This window comes from Alexandromys fortis, unplaced genomic scaffold (genome assembly GCF_014885135.2).
Source record: "Alexandromys fortis isolate MF-2015 unplaced genomic scaffold, M_Fortis_MF-2015_v1.1 scaffold_52, whole genome shotgun sequence".
NCBI classification, from domain to species: Eukaryota; Metazoa; Chordata; class Mammalia; order Rodentia; family Cricetidae; genus Alexandromys; species Alexandromys fortis.
In genome coordinates this window covers 5,921,761-5,948,003 of record NW_026067929.1, presented here as the reverse complement: position 1 = coordinate 5,948,003, position 26,243 = coordinate 5,921,761, and the positions used below count along the sequence as shown (strand labels likewise).

The 26,243-nt window shown below is 39.8% G+C and overlaps 1 protein-coding gene across 1 annotated transcript in view; it reads left to right on the top strand.

The window, feature by feature from the left end:
- Ctnnd2 (catenin delta 2) overlaps positions 1–26,243 on the top strand; it is a 709,004-nt gene that overhangs the window by 127,143 nt on the left and 555,618 nt on the right. The window contains exon 2 of the mRNA XM_050144862.1: positions 12,587–12,723. Within this exon, the coding sequence (XP_050000819.1) occupies positions 12,587–12,723 (137 nt within the window). The remainder of the gene's footprint in view (positions 1–12,586; positions 12,724–26,243) is intronic.

Below are 26,243 nucleotides of genomic sequence, written 5' to 3'. Positions count from 1 at the left end.
AATTAAACCTGATCACTTCCATCTCCTTAGTCTGCCACAATTATAGCCACCGGCTTCCAAGCCTAAAACAAAGGAGAACAAAGGAAAATGAAGAACAAAATTGGTCTTTAAAAGCAGTTTGTATTCCCATGTCTTCTTCACTAAGGAATCTTTGTAATACGGCTGTGTTGGAACCTCTGGATGGTGTGTCAGTCAGTATGGGCAGGAAGTGTGGAATAACGAAGTCTCAAAGCCCAGCGCCTTTCTGCAGGCACTCTGTGATGTCCCAGGTGATGTTTCTAGTGGATTTTGAGCAAAGCCTTGCTTTCTCATAGTCTTTGTTCAAGTGTTGTGCCTCTGCCACCCACACCATGCCCAGAACCTCCCAGAACAAGGGAAAACACAGAATGAAGATTTGTGCACTGGTTTGAAGTACATATATAGCACCAGGTCTGTTAGAGAAGGCATGGAATTCCATGTTTCATAACATGGAAAAGAAGCCATGCTTTTGGGTTCGTATGTGTTTCCTAGCATGTAGCAAGCAAAAGCAATTAAATATATATCAAGTAGCGAAACAAACAAACCAAAAAAAAAAAAAAAAAAACCCACAGAGGGTCATCAAGAATCATCAAATAGGCACTTAGAGCATCCAGACTATGTGACTATGGGGTCACTTCTGAAACATTTGTTCTTGGGTTCTTGACTGAGATATTTTTCAGACGGGGCAGATCAGAGGCTGGTCTCCCCAGAGATGAGCTCCCAGCTTCTTGTTTCCAAGATGGACAGTTTTATAGCATGGGATAAACTAGTAGTGATCGCATTTGGAAATGACTCACCTAGCTGGTCTCATGTATGCCGGGCTTTTGATCGCCACAGCTCTTTGTTTTTCTTTTTGTCCTCTGTTAGTGGAGCTAGGGAACTATATTACCCAGGGACAGGGCCTTCCAGGCTCCCAAGTCTACTTCAAAAGAGTATACTCCACAATTTCCCAGTATAATTTGTATCACAGTATAATTTATAATTTATATCTAGCTTCTCAAGAGGCTAAGGCAGTAAGATTGCAGCTCCAAGCATAGCTTTTGGCTACAGAGTGAGTTCAAAGCCAGTTTGAGTAACTTAGGTAGATAGACCGTCTCAAAGTGAAAAACCCACCAAAGGAGTGGGGATACAGCTCTGTATTAGCCCTGGATTCTATCATTCAGAGGACAAAAATAATAAATAAATTATTTAACAAATGGTCATGTAATCACTAATTTTATTGACCAAAGCAAGTCCTAATATCAAGACTTTTTAAATGAACTCTTTTTCCTAAAGTGAACTATACAAAGAGCAGCACCAATTTCTATCTAGATACAATTTCACACCATCTTGTGTTGGGAAAAAATGCAGTTCTTTTAGACCAAGACCTGAAAGGGATCAGCAGGCAATTGGAAAGAATCTTATATGTTAGTATCTGGCTTCAACTTGAACACATAGCAAGAAGTGAGCAGGACCTGCCAAGAAAAGCTCACAAAATCCTTTCAGAAACTGCATCCCTGGAATCTTAGTGTCAGCCTTCGCCAGGTAATTGAGGGTGATTATAGGTATTCACCAGGGGAAGCAGCTGAAACCGTAAGGAATAAGGATCTGTTTCTTTCTTTTTTAATCGAGGTGCAGTATATGAATGAGATTCAATCATCTCAGGATATTAAAGCATTTTGTCCCCATCACTATTCACATAAAAAAGAGACCAGTGTATATGCATATTTTATGAAAATTATAGAATAGATTCATGCAAGTTAACAGGATGTCCAAAAATAGCATCACAAATTTAGCAATACTATGAAATACTTTGTATACGTGTGCACTATCCACTCAAATCTCTGAGCAGACACAGATAAAACACCTTGTGAGGTCATCTTCATACTCAACTAATTACTGATACATTGGTCTAGCTGATTTCTCGGTACTCCCGGCTTTACTTAAAAATGGCTGCCTATTGGAAATGATGAGTCACCAATGTGGATGTGGAAAACGTCAGGGGTCCCCAGCCCTTGATGAAGAGCTACAAGCAGTTAACTACTGCTGGGAAATAAAGTAGTCTTCCCCAGGGGTATGCCCTTTGATTATCCAATACCAAGTGATCAGCCCTTAAATCACATTCATATAAGCAACACTAAGTGGACTCAGTGGGTTGTATTTAGTGTGTGTGTGGGGGGGGGGGTGTAGCAATCATAAATAAAGAAAAAGAGGCCATGTACTTGAGCTTGAGAGGAGGCTGGAGAACAGAGAGGGAAGTGGGAAATGGAGACATTTTAATTGAAAAATAAAATATACTTAGAAACTAACAAAGCAAAGAGTTAACTTATGGTAAATTATAACTCTAAGCAGCTCTCTGGAATAGATCGTGACGATGAAGGAGGAGTGTCTGTTTAGCTCATTTGTGTTTCGTTCCACATGGGCCTCTCTAAAAGGCTGTCACAATGTTAGGACTGACATTGTTCTTTCAAACACATGAAATCATCTCACTACCGTTCATTTGTTGGTACAGAACGCATTGCCCAAGAAACTAAAATGCTAATACCTATCTTTTAGTTCTGTGGTCCAGGAATTTGGTAGCAGCTTAGGTACATGTCTATGGGATTTGTTTTTCTAATACTGTGTCTCTGAGGATGTCAGCCAGGAATCTGGCATCCTAAAAGCACTAGGGAGACCTTCCATTATAGCCCTCCTATACCACTATGGCTAACGTTGTGTAACATTGATGGGAAAGCTGGGCTCTGTCATAGGCAGTGTCTCTGCTGGAGTGAGATAAGTTTCTTCTCTGACAATGAGTGTTTACTCACAGTGTGAGTTCTGACCCAGGAAGCTCACTGATAGCCACAAGGGACAAGTGGCTTCCAGCATCCTGGGAAATCGTGAGAAATCACATGTATATTCGTGATCAATGTGAAGGGTAAATTGCTGTAATTTCAGTGGAAACATTCCAATATGACACAGTAAGAACGTGTTGCTGACCAGTGTGGGGCCGGCATTCGGGGACTTTCCAGTTAATAGATAGTGACGGTCTGAATTGGTAATTCATACAGTTAATTCTTTCAGGGCTGGTTGCTGCACATCATGGAACATCCTTTTTAAACTGGGACCCCATCTTGCAGATCTCTGATTGAGCATGGGGATAGGATGGAAATCTACGTATTTGTTTGAAATATGGTGAAAGAGAGTACTTTGGAAGGCATATTCTTTTCCTTGTCAAATCGAGATTGTTCAGCACCTTGCACAGACCCCAGGATTAGATATAGCTTTAGGCTGGAGGAACTGAGAAGGGAAATCTTCCACACTCTGAGGCAGTGGTAATCTGTTCTAGGTACTCACTGTGTGGCATGCACTATATGGTGAACTTTTTAAAAATCGTTTCTTTGAATTTTCAGCTAAAATCAACAATTCAACTAACCCGAGAGAACCTTCCATTATATAGTCAATACCTTAATGTTGACTGTACCAACTCTCTGTCCAGCCTATTGTTATGATGGTTAGTGTTTAATTCTAGAAGGCCATACTTCATTCCATGTCTTGATGAGAAGTGTCTCTACAGTGCAGCAAACCCATTGATCAGCTCGGGAAATGCATTTGTGTCCTTTGGGGAATGAGCGTGGTTATTGATTCCAGAGGTGGACAGCTGTAATTTTTGCCTGAAATGCTGCTTTATTGTGATCATTACTTTCACTTAGACATTCCTGTTGTGATTAGGGGCAAAACCAGTTGTGTGGCTTGTCAAAAAGCAAGAAGAGTGTCTCAGTACTTTAATAGTATGTGTATTGTTCAAACTCATTAGTTTGTCAATTTCACAAATGTGGCAAATTTATAGGACATTTGTAAAACAATCAGAGTTTTGGGTATAAAATTCCTTGACATTTTAAAATAAGGCTGATGATGAATTTTAACTCTATTCCTTTTTTGACATAATAAATGCTAATCATGTCAGGCACGATTCTAGGCACTGAGGTCATAAATATGAATGAGACACAGTTTCTGAGCTCAAAGAATCCATGACCTAATTAGGAGACATAAAGTGTAAATTTACAGTGTTTCCATAAATCTGAGCACATCATTGATTTAGGGGCACTTTTAGTTGCAAGTGGCACAAGAATCCATCCAAATCTCTTGAAGGAGAAGGGGACCATAGCTGTATCAAGTACTGTCCCAATTTAAAAAGCATTAAATGACCCTTTTTTAAAACTAAATTCCAGGAGATCATGGGAGAATGAGCAAAGAGAAAGTTATCATCCTAGTGATGATGAATACATGCAGGAGAATGCTCTGTAGGGAAGATTCCAGGTAATAAGGTATGCTGTGTTGATGAGTATGTGGGTGAGCATGCCCAATGACCCGAGCTTCATCCCTGGGATGTATATGGTGGAAGGAGAGGGCCATCGTCTGGAAGTTTTGCTCTTCACATATGCATTCTATGACATGCACATGCCTATTTTTGCACAAATAGCATACAAACACATGCACACATAAACATAAACACAACACACACACCAAGTAAAATAAATAATAAAACATGAAATGCGTGGAACTACACGAAGCTTGTGTCTATACTAGAATGTGTGTGTAGAGCCGCTAGGATAACTGAGACAAATCAGGAAGAGAGAGAGAGAGAGAGAGAGAGAGAGAGAGAGAGAGAGAGAGAGAGAGAGAGAGAAAAGAAGCATAGTTAGGCCAGGACCACTGCCTCCCATGGCCAGACTTCACACTTTATACCAGTGGTTTCTTCTCTACTTTGCTTCCATCAGTTTAGATGGGACTACTGTTTTTTAAAGAACATTTATTTACTGTGTGTGTGTGGAGGGGGGGGTACAAGGCATGTACACCGCAGGGCTCATGTAGATGTCAAAGGGTCGCCTGCAGGAGTTCTTTCTCTCTTGCAGTCTGTGGGTCCCAGGATTGAACAGGCTGTGAGGCTTAGTGCCAAACATATTTACCTTCTGAGCCATCTCACCGATGATTTTTTAATGAAATTAAAGGAAGTGAAATAGTGTTTGTGTGTTATTGGATGATAATTTAAAATATACTGTCTGTTTCAAATAAATTGACCCTCATTGTCAAAGTTGTGATTGGAGGAGGTGGTGCCGTAGGGAGATGGGTGACCCCATGATTTTTTCAACTCTTCTGTTAAGAGATGTGGTGAACTTGTGCTGAACTTGGTGTCTGTGGGGTTCCCAGGAAGGAGAGAACAGGAAATGACCTGCTTGGATGGCGGGGATCTGCTCATAGTAACCTTCCAGGTCATCATCTGCATGGCAATCCTCAGATGAGTTTGGTTTCGCAAAATGTTATGAAGCAGGAGGGCGTACTGCTTACAAAGGCTCATGGGAAAGTTCTGGGCTTCAGTCTCCTCTCCGTGGGCTATATATGGGAATCCCACTCTGTATATAGAGTGCCTGAGTCATGTCCTTAGGTAGTCATGACACATGCGGTAGGTTACAAATGGGTAGTTTTCTAACATCACAAATCTACAATCATTAACAAATGAAAGGTTGTCACTGTTCCTTAGAGAGTCCTCTCCAAGTGTCTCTTAAACACAACTCCTGCTTCCAGTTCCCTTTCCTCTTAGTATTTTGAGAGCCATCCTGAGGTCCCTCAAATCCCAGCCCAGGGGCTCCTTTTCCCTGATCCCCTCATCTTACTTAATGATCTTTACTTCTCCTTTCTTCTTTGTCACACTCAACTTTTCTACTCTTAGGCATTCAACCTTCGACCTTCTTTTGCCTTTTCTGCAGACGCTTAGATTCTTAGCATCATGACTTCCCTAGAGGAAGATGTCAGCTGTCACTGTGAACTTCCCCTGTTGGCTCCCTTTGGTGCTAGCCTTGGCATCTCAGGATGGAGGCTCAACTGGAACAGGTTTTTGGGTTGAGCATGGCTCACCCTCAACTGTTCCCTGTCACCTTTTGCAAAAACCATTCTGTATACATGGTTGATACATTGCCTTTCACAGCATGGAAATAACTCATCTCACACGTAAAAGGAAGGGGCTGCGCAACATGTGGAAAAAGAGGAGGAGCCTTCCTTTCTCACAAACCTCACTGCTCTCAAATATGGCTGTGCATTAGCCATTCCCTGTGGTAGCTTCCATAGGCATTTCCCTTTAACCTGCAGATGGAATGCATGTCCATAAGAATAATAGAAATTACAAAATAATACATTATAATGCAAAACTTTTTATTTATTTATTTATTTATTTATTTATTTATTTATTTATTTATTAAAGGTTTCTGTCTCTTCCCCACCGCCGCCTCCCCTTTCCCTCCCCCTCCCCCAGTCAAGTCCCCCTCCCTCGTCAGCCCAAAGAGCAATCAGGGTTCCCTGCCCTGTGGGAAGTCCAAGGACCACCCACCTCCAACGTCTAGTAAGGTGAGCATCCACGAAACTGCCTAGGCTCCCACGAAACCAATAGGTACAGTAGGATCAAAAACCCAGTGCCATTGTTCTTGAGGTCTCAGTAGTCCTCATTGTCCACTATGTTCAGCGCAAAACTTAATACCCCAGACCTTAAGTTTGTGGTGATACTCAGTTGGGTTTCACCTTCCTTGATGATCAGTAAACAGTCTATGTAGTGATACAGAATGTGTCTTTCGGACTTCCTAGCTATGATTAGCTTCCCACCATTCTAATGTCTCTGGGACACAGGTAGAATATTTATCCATTGTTTATCATTTGAATAAGTAAACTCAACACACAATGCAAAAGTCCCCCATGCTGCCATAGCCGTGTTCCATTGCAGCAGCAAGTTGCAGCTATGTCTCTGATTTCATATGCTGTCTCACTTCAAGTTCTTACGTGGTAGTGTCCATTTCTCAACGTCCTGGCTCTGCATCCTGTGAATTTTGCTGTTCGGTGTTCTGAATTCTGTCCAATGTTGGTATTTTCCATCTTTGGATGGTATGATGCATACATTTTTTTTCAAATTCTTTCAAGTTGCTATTTTCATGAATCAGGTCCCTGAAGCCTGCTTGATTGATGGTTGTACCTTAGTAGCCAAATACCCAGGATTCATGACTGTCAGGACTCTAGTGAGCCAAAGCCTTCAGCTAGCCTTAGGATTTCTGAAAATCTTTCCTAAGTCAAAATACATCACTCAAGTACTGTACAGAGAAGTGCTCCCAACAAAAAAAGCCCATTTTGCTTATATTACATGCTCTAGTAGGCAGCCATTATTGATTTTACTCTAATAGTTTATACATTAACTCAACAGATATTAACTGGCTGCAATATATCAGCTACTGAGCAAGGTGTGATATATTGAGCATGGATCAAGACAGATCACACTTCTATCCTAATTACTCAGCTTTGACAGTGACTAACTATTAGCCTGTTTATTTTGCGCCGAGCAGTGATTTTAAATTTCTCTTCTAAAGGACAGAAGAAAGGGTAGATGTGTTTATATCAGTGCAGAGTACATCTGACAGAGGACGGTTTTCTGCTTCCCCTTGGCAATTGTATGTTACTTACAAACTGAAGATTGAGCTTGAGTGTCTACAGTAATCAACGAAGGAGTTCATTGTTAGTGTTTTAATGCTAATCTCTCCTAGCCATGGATTTTATACAGCTTACTTTTCACAAAAATGCCGACGCTTATTCTTGAACTCTTTGAAATATTGCAATTTGAGGTAAAAAAATATAAAATCAAAAAGTGAAACATACTAAACTTTTAATGATTAAGCAGCTCGTGTCCATATGTATTTAAATGGAAATTCTTGAAGTATTTCATTACTTAAAATTAATTTGGTATGAGTGATACATTATGAAAGCATTTCTAAGCGATGGCAGCAAAGCAAACAGTGTGTTATGAGAAAGTGTGCTTGTGTTTTAGAGCATACTTCCAGGGAGTGTTGTCGTGAGGAGCTGGTTCTAAACAGCAGCCGCCCAGGGAATTCTAGTTGGGTACGAGGAGAAGTCTAGGGGAGTCTTATAAGCTTTTATAGGGTTGAAGGTAGAGATGAGAATGTCAGAAGGCGTATAGATAATGAAGTAGAAGGTGAAATACACTTATTCGGAGAAGAGTAAAATACGGGAAATATGCAGACTTGACACACAGAGTTTAGAAACATCTGTATGTTCTTCTGGTTAAAAAGAAAATGTGGTTTCTGGCTGAGCATTCACTTGCGTAGGATTTGCACCAAACATAAACCCTAAAGGGTTGATGTGGGTTTGAAGATCTGCTATAAGGAAGGCCACCTAATACTGTATGTTGAATCCTGAGCATTTCCTAAAGGTTCAAGCGTGAAAGTTTTGCTCCCCATGGTGGCCCTCATGTGATGTGGTGGAACGTTTAGGAGGTGGTGTCTCATGGGAAGTAAGTGGGTTATTGATGCAGGCTATATGATGCGCCCTCTTCCTCTTCTCATTGCGTCGAAGCTTGTGAGGTGAGCTGTAGCTGGACTTTCCTTTGTGGGATCACCAGCCTGCAAAAAAAAAAAAAAAAATAACAAGGAGACTTATTAATTATGAAGCTTAACCTTAGCTTAGGCTTTATCTCAACTAGCTCTTATAACTCAAATTAACCTGTTTCTACTAATCTGCATTCTGCCGTGTGGCTCAGTTACCTCTCCTCTGTATCCTGTGTATGACTTCTTCAGAGTCCAATTCCTCTCTCTCCCTAGAAGTCCTATCTGTTCTCTCTTGCCTAGCTATTGGCCATCCAGCTCTCTATTAAACCAATCAGAGGCAGAGACACACCTTTACAGTGTACAGAAAGATGATCCCACAACAGTGAGCACTTCGCTCTGCCATGCTTTGACTATGACTCTTGAACCAGAGATTTAAAATCATTGGTTCACTTACCTTGGGCTCAAACATCAAGAATTGTGAGCTAAATAAATTTTTATGTAAGTTAATTATTTCAGGTATTTTTCTATACACTTGGAGGACTGACTAACATTAAAATGGGCAGGACAGTTTTTGATTGAAGGTTTGTACACAATGTCCTTCATGCCAGAGTCTTTTCTACCCAGTCTGGATATCACGGCAAAGCCAGTCACTGAGAAAATAGCTCTGAACTCACCTAGACTTGCCTCCCTCCCTCCCTGAACATTCTTTCTTCAGATTATGTCCAAATGTAACAACTCACAAATTCTCCCATTTAGGATGTGAACTGGGATTGCATCCAAGACTTGAATACGGGGTGTTTATCAGAGACATCCATAAAACTTGGTGTGTGTCACTAGTAAGACCTTTTATTTTCCAATATAAGTAGCTACAGCTCAGAGCTACATGCTATTGGACTCTTGGAAATAAATAGTGCAGCATTCATTCCTATATTTTTACCTCTAGAAATTTGTTTATTGAAAAAATATGATAAATTCCAAAATGAGACAGATATTACACATAAGCATTAGGTAAGTCCATTTTGAAAATGTAAGTTTATCAGACATTGAATATTTATTACACAATTAAATCATACAGGACAAGAAGCTATTCAGGACATATTGCTGAACAATAAAACCTGTATATTAATTCCCTATTCATTATAGAGAATACATTATATAAAAATCAGGTTGTCAGATCTTCTCTAAAGTAAACACATTTCTGTATCTGGGATGGTAGATTTACTTAAGTGTTCCTCCCTCCCTCCCTTCCTTTGTTTCTTTCTTTCGAGGTTTAGAGCTTTTTATGCTCCTGCCGAGGCAGTTTGGGACTTAGTTCTGGCAGGTCATCTCCACATTTCTGTTGTCTCTTCTTTGTATAGCATAAGATAACAAGTTTGGGAGGAAGTGCTGACTGTCTTTGCTCCTCGGGCATAGTAGTGACCAGTGGTCAAGTTACAACTGTCCTACAAAAGTTACTGTGAGTCATATTCATTCAGGCATAAAAGTTGCCTCAGATAACACATGCTCTGCATGGTGGGATAAACCTTGAATATTTCACTTTGGTTCCTGCTCCAGCTTCAGAAGAATGATGGGAAAGAGGGGTTGGATAAACAGCACTGTGTATCTCTTAATTATGATCTTATTTGGATCAAATGTCAAAGGGTAAGCCTCAGTTCAATGTCTATTAAACGTATTATTTTATTTAGATAGGTTGCTGCTATAGTTTTAAGAAATACATTCTATAAAACTTTGTTGTTAGACTAGCATTTCTGATGTATTACAGGTTGTTGGAAATAGACATATCAAAAGGTACTAAAGGAGGAATGGAAAGACAGAAAACCTGAGTTCTGGCTTCGTAGTAACTTTGAGACCTTAGACAATTTCTTTATCAGAAGAAACTTATGATAACCCTAGCCTGGAACCCAAATTAACATGGATCAGATAAAATTTAGAGAACATAAAATTTATAATAATAATTTAAACTATGCAAGACTTCAACGTTCTCAGAGTTAGCTGCTTCTGTGTATTCCTGTGAAAACCGCCTGCATGGGCAATGGTGGAGGGTCCAGTGTCGACCCCAGAGGTGGTTCTCTCAGATGCGACAAAGTGACATTTTCTTTCTTGCTCCTCTGGGTCCCTAGCTCCTTCCTTTCTGAAACATCTCCCAATTTCAAGGCTGTAGGTCTCATTTCTTTACCTGGGTGCATTTGTTGACCTAAATGTCTACATCCTGCAGAATCAAGAGACTTGGTCAGAAAAGGAGAGCACCTGGAAAAGTGATGTAAATGCATAGATACGTTTCAGGTGATCTTCCCAGCAACACACCACAGTCATCCATTCTCTTAGTTTTCATTCTTTCGAATAGACATCTTGAACTTGTCAGCTGTAACTGCATCTCTCCTAGTCATATTTGTGCTGATCATAATTGTATATTCAAATTTTGTTTTCCTAAACATGTTCATGGGTTCTGTTTTCCTGGGCTTATTTTCCAATGCTTGCCTGATCCCCCAGGTGCTATTCTAAGTAGCTTACTTCAAGAGCTGGTTGGCTGAAAGGTGCAGTGAGAAGTTTGAATGACACATTTTTATTATATATTTTGGGTAAAATAGGGCTTAAGTGGGCTTTCTTAGGTTTTTATAGCCCAATAATATTAAACAACTATAACACATAACATCGAATAAGAGCATCTGTAGAAATTCTACCTCAGTATCAAAGCTAGGATGCTCTGAATGGGGTCATAGAAAGTACTTTTGGATATGTGAATTGCACTGGTCCCTACTGTTGTGTTGTTGTGAGAATACATTTTATCTATCCTTAGCCTTTTATTAGAATGTTGTGATTAAAGTTTATCTTAGTTTTTAATGCTTTCTTTGTTAATGAACGTTGTTAGAGGAGATATGCACCTGACAGAGCAATTTTTGTTTTAATCCATTTAGGATTAATTCATCATGCCAGTGACAGAGTGCTTGCCTGCTGTGTTTAACACCCTGGGTTCCATCCTCAGCACTCTAAAATACATACACACACACACACACACACACACACACACACATATCATCACCGTAATCATCACTACTCTACCACTACCACCACCACCATCATCATCATCATCATCATCATCATTTTTCATAGTTATAGAAAGTCAAATAGTCCAAGTTCAAGGAACAGCAGAGTCAATGTCTGGTGAGGTCCTACGTTCTGCTTCATAGATGATACTTTTCCCTATGTTTTCATATGGTGGGAGAAGGAGGGGTACCATTTGGGCCATTTTATCATAACACCAGCAGGCTCATAGCCTAATTAATACCAAATAGACTAATCAATTACCAAAGGTGTACCACCTCATGCCATTAAAATTGGAATCTGTGTGTGAGTTTGAGCAGTGCAATAGAACAAAAATAACTTTGGGGAATCTTACCTGTACCAGCATGTCCATTTTGTATTGATATTAATGTGAGTTGAGTTTCTGATTTCTTTCTTAAACTTAGACTATGTAAATGGATATAAAAAGGGGAGGGCTTTCTGGTTTTAAAGAGGTTGAGTCTTCTCTCTGTCAGGGTATGAATTTAACTGTGTGCAGAATGAACCAGCTGTTTTCTGTATTTCACAGTACTAACCAAACTTTTTTTTGGGGGGGTGGATATCCCTTTAGTTATTGATAATAGTTGGTCATTTACATTGTGTGTTTTCCTATAAGGGGGATGTGTAATAGATTATCTTGAAAACATACCAGTAGAAAAGAGAAGTGCATTTGTTTAAGACAGATGTCAATCTGTAGTTAGACTTTTAGACTCAATTTTTTTTACCTTTTTTTATTCTTTTATTTTTTTATTTTTTGGACAGGGTTTCTCTGTGGTTTTGGAGCCTGTCCTGGAACTAGCTCTTGTAGACCAGGCTGGTCTCGAACTCCCAGAGATCCGCCTGCCTCTGTCTCCCGAGTGCTGGGATTAAAGGCGTGCGCCACCACCGCCCGGCCCTTTTTTTTTTTATTCTTATTATCTTGCTTCTTCCTTATCATAATTTATTGTCCCACATACAGAATAAGAGAGAACAAAGGCATGCCTTTGCTATCTCAGACTTGGTTGGGGTCGACACAGAGTGACATTTTGTTTGACTTCACTTTTCCTTGTTATAGAATTATACCACACTTGTTGGGACAGCTTGTGCCTTTTATTCCCCCAACTGAATTCCCTGCAGTTGTGTTTGTTTACAATGATGTGTGGCTGGTCTGACCTTGTCCTGTTTTGTTTCAGGAGCTATGCCTGTCCCAGACCAGCCTCCTTCAGCCTCAGAGAAGACCAGCTCCTTGAGCCCAGGCTTGAACACCTCCAATGGGGACGGCTCTGAGACAGAGACCACTTCTGCCATCCTTGCCTCCGTCAAAGAACAGGTAGAAGCATTCTATTTGTGTCTCGTTCATGGGGGCATGTAAAAATTGTTTCTTTGGATGGACATCCATGGTTACATTGTTTGAACATAATATGTTAGTATTTATTATGTAAACAATATTAAAATATGGTTACAATTGTTTTTAACTTCATGCTGTTACTTGCGATTCAGGCAGCTTTTCTTAAAATCATAATCCAACATATTTCATAAAGAGGAGAACACTTTCATGGAGATAAACTTTTGGAAGGTATATTGATTAAATTGACATTTGTTGTTATTGGGCATTTCAGGCCAAATACTTGGTGTACTGAAATATTGTCTAACCTGTAAACAAATATCTGGAAACTTAAAAATTGAGAATATGTTGATAATAGCTGAATATTGCAGTGAGTGAAGGGAAAATGTCTTTCCTGGTGTTTTTTTTTTTTTTAATGACTTCATTGGGGGGGGAATGGAACAAGATTGCACTGATACTTTAAAAGATTGTACGAAAACATAAACACTTGATAGTTTAAGGAAATCAATAAAATTCATCATATAAAACATGTTAATTACAATACAGGAAAAATTCTACAACTTTCCCTATCAAAGTCTTCAAAACCTGATTGACTTCTCAGATATGTCATCGCTATAAAAATGGATAAATAATCAAAATTTATGTCTGAGATTTAAAAAGAAACTGTTCTACAAATGCTATGTTTCTTGTAAATCAAAGGTGATTACAGAAAACTGGATGGAGACTTGTATTTTCTTCTGCATATATTCTAGAGAATAAAACAGGATTATCAATATAAAAAATGTAATTTACATGTAATTTTTGGATTTATTTAAAGAATGCAGTTTATAACTTGAAACATGTCCTGCAGAGTCTATAGATTGGGCGATAGGCATTTCTACCTGTGAAATGAATTTAGGCTATTTTCTTACAGTTATTTTGAATTCTTACAGACTTTAGTTAGTTATCCTGCCATGTTGTAGAACATTCGACAGATTCTTTCCTTCAATTATCCTTTGTTGCCCAGCATTGCACCTCTCTGCTCCTTCACTCCCCAGTCTTCGTGGGCCTCATTCTGCTCTCTGTTGGGTTTGAGCCATTTTATTCCATGCTGCTGGGTTCGCAAATGCATTTGTGTAAAAGTGGCACAAGGAACATAGACAGGGACACTGTGATTGTGGAGGAGCACAACCCAAAGGTGGGGCGATCAAGAGTAGGCACTGCTCTGTATGCAAGTGAAGAGTTCCAGAGGAAGCCCATCATGTTTAATAAGTGGGCTGATTAGATCAGTGTAGGAAGCCACCTACTTATCAGTCCATCAGTAAAGCTAAAGGAGATGCCATTGACAGGGAAGATCAATGACGCTGTCAGGAGTGCTCCCCAGTCCCAGCCCCGCTTCAGAAAGTGTGCAGCTAAATAGGTCTACAGGGAAAGCTGAGTAGATCGATTTGATCGTCTAGAGCAGGAAATGTTAACTAGGACTGTGCTGCTCCATGGGTTTGCTGGTGAAAATCCCACTCGTGAGTTTTGTGATCATCCTGAGGAAGAGTGGATATGAGAGCCCAGTAGGGCTTTGGGCCAGCCCAGAACCTGGGACAGTTGAGGCAGCCTGGTGCCTTCTTTGGATTTGATCTGAAAGTCTTTTTGAGACACTGATTTAGTTCACTGACAAAATATAAATTGGGAGATCAAAATTTAACAAGAAAATTGAATGACTTGTCTAATGACAAAAACAGTGTTTTATTACGGGATTTGGTAGTGTAGTTTACAATGAGAGAAAAGACATGAAACACAGGTTGTTGAAATTGGAGCGGTGGGGCTGGTTCCCTAGCACCCCTGCCGCCTGCTAGCTTATGCCCCAAAATAACAACACACAAACTGTATGTGTGTTCTCGCACCTGGACTAGCCCATTTCTAATAATTGTTTGTAAGCACCGCAAGGTGCACTTACCGGGAAGATTTTAGCCTACGTCCATCCTGGGTCGGAGCTGCCTGGGAGAGCGGAGCCTGGCATCTCTGCTCCAGAGAGCAGAGCTGTCAAGTCTGAGCTCACTTCCTCTTTCTCCCAGCATCCTATTCTGTTTACTCCTCCCACCTATGTTTTAAGCTATGTGGCCAAGCAGTGTGTTTATTACTTAACCAATGAAATCAACAGATTGATATATGACACTCCCACATCAACAGGTCATCAATATCATTACCATATCCCAAAGGGACACATAAAGTTAGACGATTGTTTCGTTGTCATTTTGATGTAGTCTCATATAACCCAGTCTAGGCTTAAATCATTATGTATCTAAAGAAATTGACTTTTAATTTCTAATTCTCCTGCCTCTACTTTACAAGAGCTAGAACTACAGGCATGTATGAACATTCTTGGCTTATGAGATTCTGGGGATTCAATCCAGGGTTTCTTGTTGACCAGTCAGGCACTCTACTGAATGACATACCCTGCCCGTGTTTAGGCATCTGTAGCCAGTATCATCTGTCTGGTTGTTTTGTAGACAAACATTATTGTTAAGAACTTATGGATATATGAATATGTGAAGATTCAAAGAAGGATAGAATCGGCTTCCCAAGCATACTAACAACAACAGTATCAAGTGGATGGAAATAGCAAGACTTATCTTGTAGGACATAATGAAGGGCTTATAGCAGATTCAGATGCGAGTCAGGGTCCAATTCCTTTCCAGTTAGTATTCAATTTAATACAGAGGTGCGGTTAAATGATGCCAGTGTGAACATCTCAAATAAATTTAAAGTGCTTGCTTTATAATATATAGGGAAAAAATGTCCAAGGAAATACTATAGCCATAAACATGAAAAGTAAGCATATTTGAAAAAAATTGGGAGATAAATAGTTGATGTCAGGCAGTGGTGATGAGGACTTTTAGGCAGAAAAGGCAAATTATTAGGGAATGTGCGGTATGTGAGGCAGTGGAGGAGTAACAATAGTAAAGGAAATTATGCATTGAAAGGTAGAAAAGGGAGCTAAGAGATGGCTCAGTGGTGAGAGCACTGGCTGTCCTCGCAGAGGACCTGGGTTCTGTTCTCAGCGCCCATACGGCAGCTCACCTTGGTCTCTGCTGTTCTAGTTCTGATGCCCTTTCTGATGTCTGCAGGTACTAGACACATGGTGCACATGGTGCAGGCATGCAAACCATTCATACACAAAATGAAAGTAAAATTTATTTAATTAAAAGTAGAAAATATATATGTCATAGTGTAACAAAATGTCGATAGAGCTAATGTAACATTTTTTTAATGCTGATAAGAAAAAGAACAGACAAGATTAGAAAACCAAGTAGAAGGTAAGAATGAAATTCACAGGAGAAAAATTCAAACAAGTCTTGGCTATGCATTTACCTATGGATACATACAATGTGCATGACGAAGTTTAAATACAAACAAATTCTCATTTGATTCCCTCAAGTATTCCAGTGTAAAAAATGCTATTATTTTATTCTAACTAATGGTTAAGGTTTAGGGAAATCCTCATTTTCTTTTAATTCCAAAAATGGCAGTGAACTGCTGTATGTTTTCCTTGGTCAAAGGATCTGTTTGTATGCACTGGCCGTGGAATGACATAGTAAGTATCCGGTAGGAGTATTGGATCCTTTCAAGTTTAGACATATTGTCTATACCTTCAGATTATATATACATATACATAATATCTACACACAGATAATCTGTCTGTCTATATATTTATTATCTATCATCTATCTATCTATCTATCTATCTATCTATCTATCTATTATCTATCTATCTATCTATCTATCGATATTTAGTACAATACTTATTTGTTATCTATCTACCTACCTATCTATCATCTATCTATCTATCTATCTATCTATCTATCTATCTATCTATCTATCTATGGATATTTAGTACAATCGTTATTTGGGGGCCACAAGAAAAACTAGAAGAATATTGGTTAACAAAGAGAGGAAATAATAGCAAATTCTTTCTGTGTGCAATCATTAATAAAGGTGAGTTGGAGCTGTATGAGTAGCATTTAAAAACAAAACTATGAGACATTGTAAAAGGAAATGGTATGTGATGGTGTTACTGGGTCTTTAAAACAAGAGGATGAACTGGGATTTAAAAGCAAGGATTGAAATTGGGTGGTAGGGAAGTGGTGAGAATCTGAGGGATGTTGGAGGAGAAGAAAAGAATATGGTCAAAATATAGTCAATAAAAACGTTAATAAAAATAAATTATTTAAAAATTACTTGTTTTGGATATTCTAGAGACGTTCAAAGGAAAAGATAAAAATGTTGCCTGTCATTACACTGATTAGAGTGTGTGATTACTTAGGAAGAATATACTGTGTTCATAGAGAGTATAGAAGAAATAAGAAATAACAAGGGAAACATTTGTAGGATTTGGTCAGCAGAAATTCCTCTTCAAGCTGAGTTAGTGTTGGATCAATGTTGAGAACTCAGATAATGCTCCTAGTGCCAGACTTCATTGTTGTAAATAAAAGAGCTCCTCCCCTGCCACACACACTTCTTTACATCATTGAGGATAAGTCCAAAGCCCCTACATCCGAGGCTAGACCTGTAACACTGAGCCCTCCTTCTACTCTCCACCTTTCTAAAGAGAAGAATGTAAAACCTAAAGACTGGTTTTTCTAAGTGATTGAAGAATTCAGTGTTTGATTTTAGGGAGCAAAACTGAGATTCTTCTGTGGTAGATGATTAAGATGAGAAGGAATCAAATGCCTTCCTGGGAACTTGGTGTGGAGCACGCTGAAGGGCTCAAGGGAGACCTGTGGTCTGATGTGTAGTGTGTAGTGTTTGCTTAGGTGGTGTGAGAAGCACATAAGGAAAATACAGAAACGGTCTTGGGATAGCCTCATTCAGACAGTCAATCACTTCTGCATCAGGGGATTTAAGTTCTAAACAATTTTAAAGGATTGTATTCTCTCTTAAATATAATTTTTATTTATACAGTTTAAACAAATTAATGCTATTTCTGTAAAACATTATGTTGTCATAAAAACTGACTTTAAAAGTTAGTCTTTTATTTTTTGTTTTCTTCTTATTCATGTGTATGTATGTGTGTCTGTGTTAGTGTATGCCATTTGTCCAAGAAAGTGCCCTTAGAGATAAAAATAGGATATAGGAACCCCTGGAGCTGGAGTTATGGGTAGTTGTAAGAAACCTTTCTTTGGTTGCTGGGGACTGATCAGATCTTCTGAGATATGTGTACACACACACACACACACACACACACACACACACTTTCTCTTACCAGCTCTACCATCTCTACAGCCCTAAGTTATTCATTTTTATCATTAGCAATAGCAAACAATGTAGTTTTGTATTTTTAACTTAAAGAATACAATTTTATCTCTATCCTATAAGTAATTTTGAAAACTGGCTATTTGAGTAGAGATCACATTTATGAATAGGGAATTACAAGTAGAATCTTCTCTGATATCACATCATGTTCTAATCCTGTCCTTTTGGAAGTCAATCATTCCTGCAGCAGGGAAGTCATTCTTTTGTACAGCGGGCATATGTTCTGAATTATCATGCAGTAGTTGAATAATTCATTAACCCATCCAGCATACATACTGAGAACTTTATACTATCCGCATCAGCATACACTAGGGCAATGTGCACAGTGAAAATCGAGTAGCTAGAGTTCATTAAAATAAGTTGTTAATGAGATGCAGGCTGGTAGTTAACTTGAATGGAAATAAATTCCAGTTTACAACCACAGATTGAAACTTAAGTCATGCTACACCATGTGCTTGGTACCTCACAGAAAGGCGTGAGTGAAATGTTTGTAAGATGAGTCCTTGAACATAGCCGTCATGCATTGTTCGACATAAATGTTTTCATTGATTTTTATTTTTGCTGCAATTTCCTGTCTTGATTATCATTTAACTAGTGGATTTTCCGCCTTCGTTCTTAGCATAAATAGATGGTTTAGCATGATAGGTGGTTAGTTAACTCCTGTGTATCAGTTTCCTTACCTCAGAATACCAGCCTCACTTCCAACAGTTACCAAGTCTCTCCTATGGAATTTCTGAGAAATACCTAATCTTCATTTTCTGTCCTGTAACCTAGTGTTCTTCACCAAGTGAGTTGGGAAGAATGAGCATGCGTTGTGTGGTGAGGCGGTGATGCCAGTCGTCTGGATAAATAAGACTGGCCATGGGTACCTTCGTGGCAGTCAAGAGGCATTATTCCGTCGTGTTTCCCAGGCCCCTACTGTGTGCTCAGGACTGTGATTGTGAAAGTTGATTCTCAGATTTCGAGTTTGCTTTCATGATAGGTATGTGATAAGCTTTAGAATGCAAGGGTTGGAGGGGCATTGAGGAAGAGAAGGCTCAGGAGAGCTGATCTTCTGATTTAAGATGGAAACGACCCTTGACTTGTGTAACTGATGTTACCTGAGAGAACGTCATTGAGTAGACAAGAGTGAGCTGAATCCAGGATACACGTGGAATGCAGACAATTAAACTTTTTCAAATGGCTGCAGAGCCAGTCCCGCTGAGTCTAGTTTAGGAAGTTTGGGCTGTTGTTCTTACTGTTATCACACTGGCCCTGTCTACTGGTTTGAGTTCATAACTTCTAAGTATCTAAGGAGTTGGGATGAACCAGGTTCGAGAAAGAGAGACAAGGGAAATGAGGGATGAAGACTTTATTTCTACATCTTAGATTTCCCCACCAAGTGAAAAAGATTACTGACTGAAATGCCGATAGAAAGAAGGGCTTCGTGGCCACACGGAAAATGATGTAAACCCAAGAATGAATACCTAAAACCAGAAACTGGAAAGCAACCATCGAAAATGCCAAGACTCATGTTAAAACCATGAAACTGAGGGCATTAATAAAAGTGGAGATGGCACATCTGTTATCTGTGTCCCTCTGACAGCTGGTGTGGGAGTGGAGTTGGAGCGGTTGTGAGGAAGGCCTGGAGCTCTCTCTCTAGTGGGGAAGAGAGAGCTGGAGGTCATGCCTTGCTGCTGGAGACCAAGCTTGCCGGCCTGTGATCAGCTAGAGGACAATCACTCTGCTCTACATTTGCTTGCCTTCATTTAGAAAAATAATGGTATGATGTTGGTGTGCTCTCCAAACACAAATTTGTATTCGGCCATACTTTATAACGTTTGCCTTCGTGTTCTGTTTGCAATAAATGTGAATATTACACTTGATCTTTGCAATACTATAAATCCCCTGGAAATATACTTTTGATTAAAAATAACATCTCCTCTGTTGTTTAGCCCCTGTATCATTCAATAATTTTGTGCTTTCAAAAATTAGTATCCAGGTGAGCTTTCGAACTTAGATTTTGCATGTGTTTCTGTGTTATGCATACATCTATGCTTCTTTGTGTGTGTATGTGTGTGGCAAGGCCAGAAGTTGATATATAGTTATTTTTCCAATCACCACCCCCCTTATATATTGAAGCAGTACCTCACTTGAATCCAAAGTTCACCAACTTTTCCAGTCTAAATAGTCAGCTTGATCCAAAACTCTCTGTACTTGCCTCTTACATGGCTGGTATCTCGGGTTGGCTGCCACACATACTTAGCCTTGCAGGTGGTGCTGGGCATCCAGACTCGGGCCCTTGCATTATATGGCTAGCACCTTTACATTCTGAGGTATCTCCCAAATACTCCAAAGTGGCTTTTTTTATGAGGTAGAAAAAATTAATTGAGGAGTTTTACAGTCTTACTTAGTGCTTATTGATATTTGCACACTGTGTTAGCTATATAAATGACTTTTTCCACCATTCGGGTTTATTCAATTGTAAATCGGCCACACGGACAATTTCTCGGCGTATGCTAGTTTGTGTAAAGACATTTTTTCCCCATAGCATTTACCAGACTCCTATTGTGTGCTCAGGACTGTGATTACAAAGGTTCATTCTCAGATTTGGAGCTTGCCTTCATGAAAAACATATATGATGAGTTTTAAAGTGTAAATATTGCAAAGTTTTACACATTATTGAATTCCAAATGATTTGTACAAAAAAGTACTCAGCACCATGAAGACTCTTCTCACTGATGCCCTGTTGCTGCCATAGTTTTACTTGTTCTCCCCCGATCAAACACATTGTAAATCATATTCCTGACTGGAGAGGCATTTTCTGGGCCAGTGTTGAGTACGTGATGATTCAGAGACAGCGGACCATCCTCTTGTTTCTACGCCCTTGCGCTTATCATTCAATAGAGGAAGAGACAGAGCTGGAGGCATTTCTGTGCTTCCATTCTGACTGAACCACTCCACTGTGCCCTTGACACAAGATGTACCTGCCATAGGAAGGCATATGTAAACTATATAAATTATTTTTTCTTTTCCTTGTTTTTGGTGACTCAACCTTGAGAGGCCATGTCCACACCTGGGTTGTCCTGACTCTTCCCCTGAGTAGTTGGCCTCCTGTTAAGCCCTGTGATATAAATGCATGTAATATTTATGTTTCCCAATAAACTCCAACTCTGCTTCAAGAACTTTAATTTTATGTAAAATTAAATTTTACTCTTTTGCATTCATCCACTGGATGCTCTACTTCCCTTTTAAAGATATAGCTTCTCTATTTATAACTTTAAAGAACCGTAGGATGGTGTTTTAGGGTTCCTATTGTTGTGACAAAACACACCATGACCACCGAACAAATTGGGGAGGAAAGGGTTTATTAGCCTTATACTTCAGTATTGCTGTTCATCACTGAAGGAAGTCGGGGCAGGAACTCAAAACAGGGCAGGATCCTGAAGGCAGGAGCTGATGCGGAGGCCATCAGTAAGCAGTAGGGGTGCTGCTTACTGGCTTGCATTCCCTGGCTTGCTCAGCCCACCCTCTTACAGAACCCAGGACCAGCAGCCCAGGGATGGCAGCGCCCACCATGGGCTGGGTCCTCCCTCATCCATCCCTAATTGAGAAAATACCATACAGCTGGATCTCATGGAGGCATTCCTCAACTGAGACTCCTTCCTTTGATGACTCTAACTTGTGTCAAGTTGACACACAAAACCAGCCAGTACAGCATAGAAGAACAGCATTTTAAAGATAAGATTATCTTTTCCCTTCATATGATAGTCACTTAGTTGCTGTTCCCCAGTTTTGCATGCTTGACCTTTTAGCATTATTGATGCTACTACAAACACAGCTGCAGCTCTGATAACACAGTATGGAATATGACAGAGCACCGTGAAACATCCCCCAAACAGAATTCTGGAAAAGCATTTTGTGAAAGTAATGACAGAATTATTATCCATGGAGAGGAGGAAATTCAAACACCTTCGGGAAAGGTCAAGAACAGAAAGGATTACCTACAAAGACCAGTGAACTTTAGATCCATTTAGTCAGAAAGGCAGGGATTAGACGTTCCATAATACCAGCATGGAAATTTTTCCACCTGCCAAAATTAAAAAGAAAGTTACTTTGTTCTTGACTTTTAAACTTCATATCTTGTTTCAAGCCTTGCATAAATAGAGGAAGAAATGATTGCGAAATGATAGCGAAAGTACGATTGTCCCTACATTTTCTTACTCAATCAGAAGCTGCTTTAGGAGAAGTGTGTTTCTCAAGGTGTTGCTAGGAGGCTACATAGTGGGGTTTCTGTAGTTTAAAATATAGTTTACAACAAAATATATACAAAAATATAGCTTACAACTAAAATAGGACAGAATCTCAGGCAAGACCTCTGCACGTCACAGACAAGGATGGCCGGGCTGTGGAGTTCTGGAGTTGACTGTATGGATGAAAAGGATAGTCAGTATGCCAACGGTCAGAATAAGGATTTTGTGGATCAGATGGGGTTGGACAAATGCAGAAATGAGGGAGACACAAGGGTAACAGCTGATAGGAACTCGGGAGTTGAGGCTGCAAGTCCTCTTTCTCTCCACACCGTTCTCCCCTCACTTCTATTGTTGCTGTTTCCTGTGAGCTATTTTGTCTTTGTCTCTTAAAATGTGTTTTCTCTAAAAATTTCCAAATACATCTCTCCTTAAGACATTTCATTATCTACTCATCTGCTTGAAAAGCTCAGCTCCACTTCAAGGGTGAATCCGATGGATTCCCTGTGCCCCTCTCTCTATAACCGCTCATCGTGGGGTTCATATTCATATGGCCGTGGAGACTAGGACGATTCGGCTTTGTGTGCTAAGTAGGAAGGAAGCTTTTAGCAAATAGGGTTTTGACAAACGTTTTGGTGCCTCTTACCATTCTCTGATATTTGTTAAAAGAAATCATTGTTAAATATTTATCATGAGGAATCATATTAAATATTTAAAGTATGATATTTTAGTTTTTTATGGATTCCATGATTAAAGTAATTCTTGAATATTATGGGAAATCCACAAATACTTATCAAAATTTTCTTCTCCAAGTTATAGATGTGATTATTGATACAGTGTTTATTTTGCTTGGTAACTATTTTGACCTGTCTTAACTCATTTAGCATATCAGTAGTATTTTTTATTATTCACATTTTTCACCTTTTTCTAGTATATACAAAATGCAGAATCATTGTGAATTTTTTACTAGTATATATTTTTTAATTTATACCGGTGTTGGTCTTCTCCAATTCTGTTAGTATAAAAAATGCAGCCGCATGTCATACTTCCCGTTCAGAAGTCATTTGGGCTGCTCTGACGGAGGTGCCTGCAGCAAAGTTTTGGAAAAGAGTTTAATGACCCTTACAAACTCTCTGGGAAAATATGTCATAATTAATTACTGATAAGGGCCTCAGGCAGAACAACAAAGCAGGAACTCTTGGAATAGCAAAATCAATGCCTCGTGAGTAGTTAGTTTTCTTAGAGTAGGAAATGAACACATGGAACTCCAGGGAGAATAAACAGGGAAAACACTTGTTGCTCACAAAAACAGAGATAAATACTGTCAGCCTAGCATCTGTCTGTCCAACATTTAGCTATGTGCTAGGAATAATTGTGATAACACACAACTTTTTTTTTTTTTTTTTTTTTTTTTTTTTTTTTGGTCTTTCGAGACAGGGTTTCTCTGTGGTTTTGGAGCCTGTCCTGGAACTAGCTCTGTAGACCAGGCTGGTCTCGAACTCACAGAGATCCACCTGCTTCTGCCTCCCAAGTACTGGAATTAAAGGCGTGCGCCACCACCACCCGGCTAACACACAACTTATTATAGGACAAGGAAGCACTCATAAACGGTATCTCAAATAAAATACTTTTCTAAAAGAATATATCTTTAAATCTGCACTACTTTATAAAATATATTTTAGTTTTTTATAAATTTACATGCAAATTTGTCTCTCAGGCATATAGTTAAATACATTTTTATTTTATATATTTTTGCTTTGTATTTTCGCTTATGACAGAAATTCCTAAGACTAAAACTTTCTCAGCTTATCTGCTAAAAGTTGTATCCGAGGAGGCTGCTGGGAAACTGAAATGAAACATCCGTGTTTGCTGTTAGTGATGGCTGTCACCACAGTACCCAGTCTCATGTCTTAAATACAGCAGTAGACGTGTGATGTACTCTTTGTCCGTCTTCCTATGAAAATGTTTTCCTAGCACAAGGGTTCTTTCTGCTCAGCTAAGACAGGTTCCCCTTCAGTGCTGAGCTCCACTGTGCTAGGGACAGGGAGGGGCTGACAATTCCATTAGCAATAGCCGAGGGGGTCACTAGTGACGATTTAATCAGTACTTAGACACTGCACAGTTAGTGAGTTCCTTCTGTGGACAGGGTGTGATTCTTAGAGAACACTGGCTTAAGTGCGGTTCTGCTTTACTGGGGCGTTCCTGTTGTTGAGAGTCAGTGCTTTTGGACTGGAGTTATCTGTACCATGCATCAATGACATAGGTAAACATGCCCGAGGCAGACTATCAATCATGTTCAAGTTGCTGTCACTGGGTCGCAATCATAAAAGGCACGCACAGGTTCAAGCCCGGGGCTCTAATTGAGCCTGCTCTGTGGCCTGCTGCTGCTGGAACATGAAGATCAGCATTCTCCCCTTTCACTAATGTGGCTTCTGACTGCCACACTCCACTCATGGCCTTGGGAGTCAGCTGGACTGCTCGCCTAATTATTGTGGAAAAAGAGCAACTCAATACCAATAAGGCAAAAAGAGAAAAATCACTTTGACATGTGATCCTCCACATTTAGAGAGTTGGGGTTGAGTCATGTGGGGATGCGTTTGCAGCCCCCACAACTGAGATGTTACGCTTCTGGGTGACGTTGCACTCAAATGAAGACTTAAAACAACACATAAGTCAGTGCCAGATTATGCCAGAGTTGTTTTAGGCAATCACAAACATTGCAATGTGCAATTTTGACGCTCATCTCTTCTGTTAGAGGTGATATTGTAAGCCCCATGTGTTGGTCCCTGAAACTGCCACACTCATGACAGAGGAGAGGCGCTCTACCCAAACACGTCAGCCTGATACTCAGATCACCTATTAGCAAAATAAAACACCACTAGCAAATACTGCTGCCTGTTTCAAGTGTTTGTCTGAGACCTGAAATTGCCTGCTATCGACCTCCTGTCAAAAGACACAGGCAATTTATTCTTAAAATTAATAAATTAGAGTGAAAATACTCCCTCTTTGGGGGAACTCTGCTCAAATTGGGAGCAGCACCTCAGCCCTCCATGGAATGCTGTCCAAGAACTTGGCTTTAATAATGCCAGGGAGAAAATATACCGCCACATCTAAGATGATACAAGAAGAAAAATGGCCATTCTGGGACCTTCGCTGGATTACACAAAAGGCAAACATCGGGAATCTTTCCGATGTGTTCACTATTTAATATTTAATAAGGAAAACTTAGAAGTAAATGTGCAGTGCTGCTGTTCACTGGTTAATATCAATTAACAGGAACAGACATTTTATGATACATTAGCTAATCAATTCATTTTTTTAAAGCCCAAATTCCCTACAATTCTTCTCCCTCCTCCCATGCTGTCAGTTTACTAAGGAGGTCTTGTCTACTTCCCCTTCCCGGGGGGTCCATGTATGTCCCTCATAGGGCTCTCCTTGTTTCTCGTCTTCTCTGGGATTATAGACTTCGGGCTGGCTATCCTTTGCTTTATGTCTAATATCCACTTATGAGTGAGTACATACCGTGTTTGTCTTTCTGTGTCTGGGTTACCTCACTCAGGATGAGTTTTTCTAGTTCCATATATTTGCCTGCAAATTTCAAGATTGATGACTACCTTGATTGTCAGTCATCATAGAATCTTCATCCAGTAACTGATGGAAACAGATGTAGAGATCCACAGCTAAGCACTAGGATGAACTCCTCGAGTCCAGTCATAGAGAGGGAGAAAAGGGACCAAGACCATGATGGGGAAACCCACAGAAACATCTGACTTGAGCAAGTGGGAGCTCACTGACCCTGGACTGATGCGGGGAACCTGCATAAGACAGAGCTAGGCCCTCTTAATGTCGGTGATTGTGACTTGGGCAGTTTGTGGGGCCACTAGCAGTGAATCCAGTATTCCTAATATATGAACTGGCGCTTTGGAGCCCTTTCCCTATGGAGGGATACCTTCCTCAGCCTAAATACAGGGGGCAGGGCTTTGGACTTGCC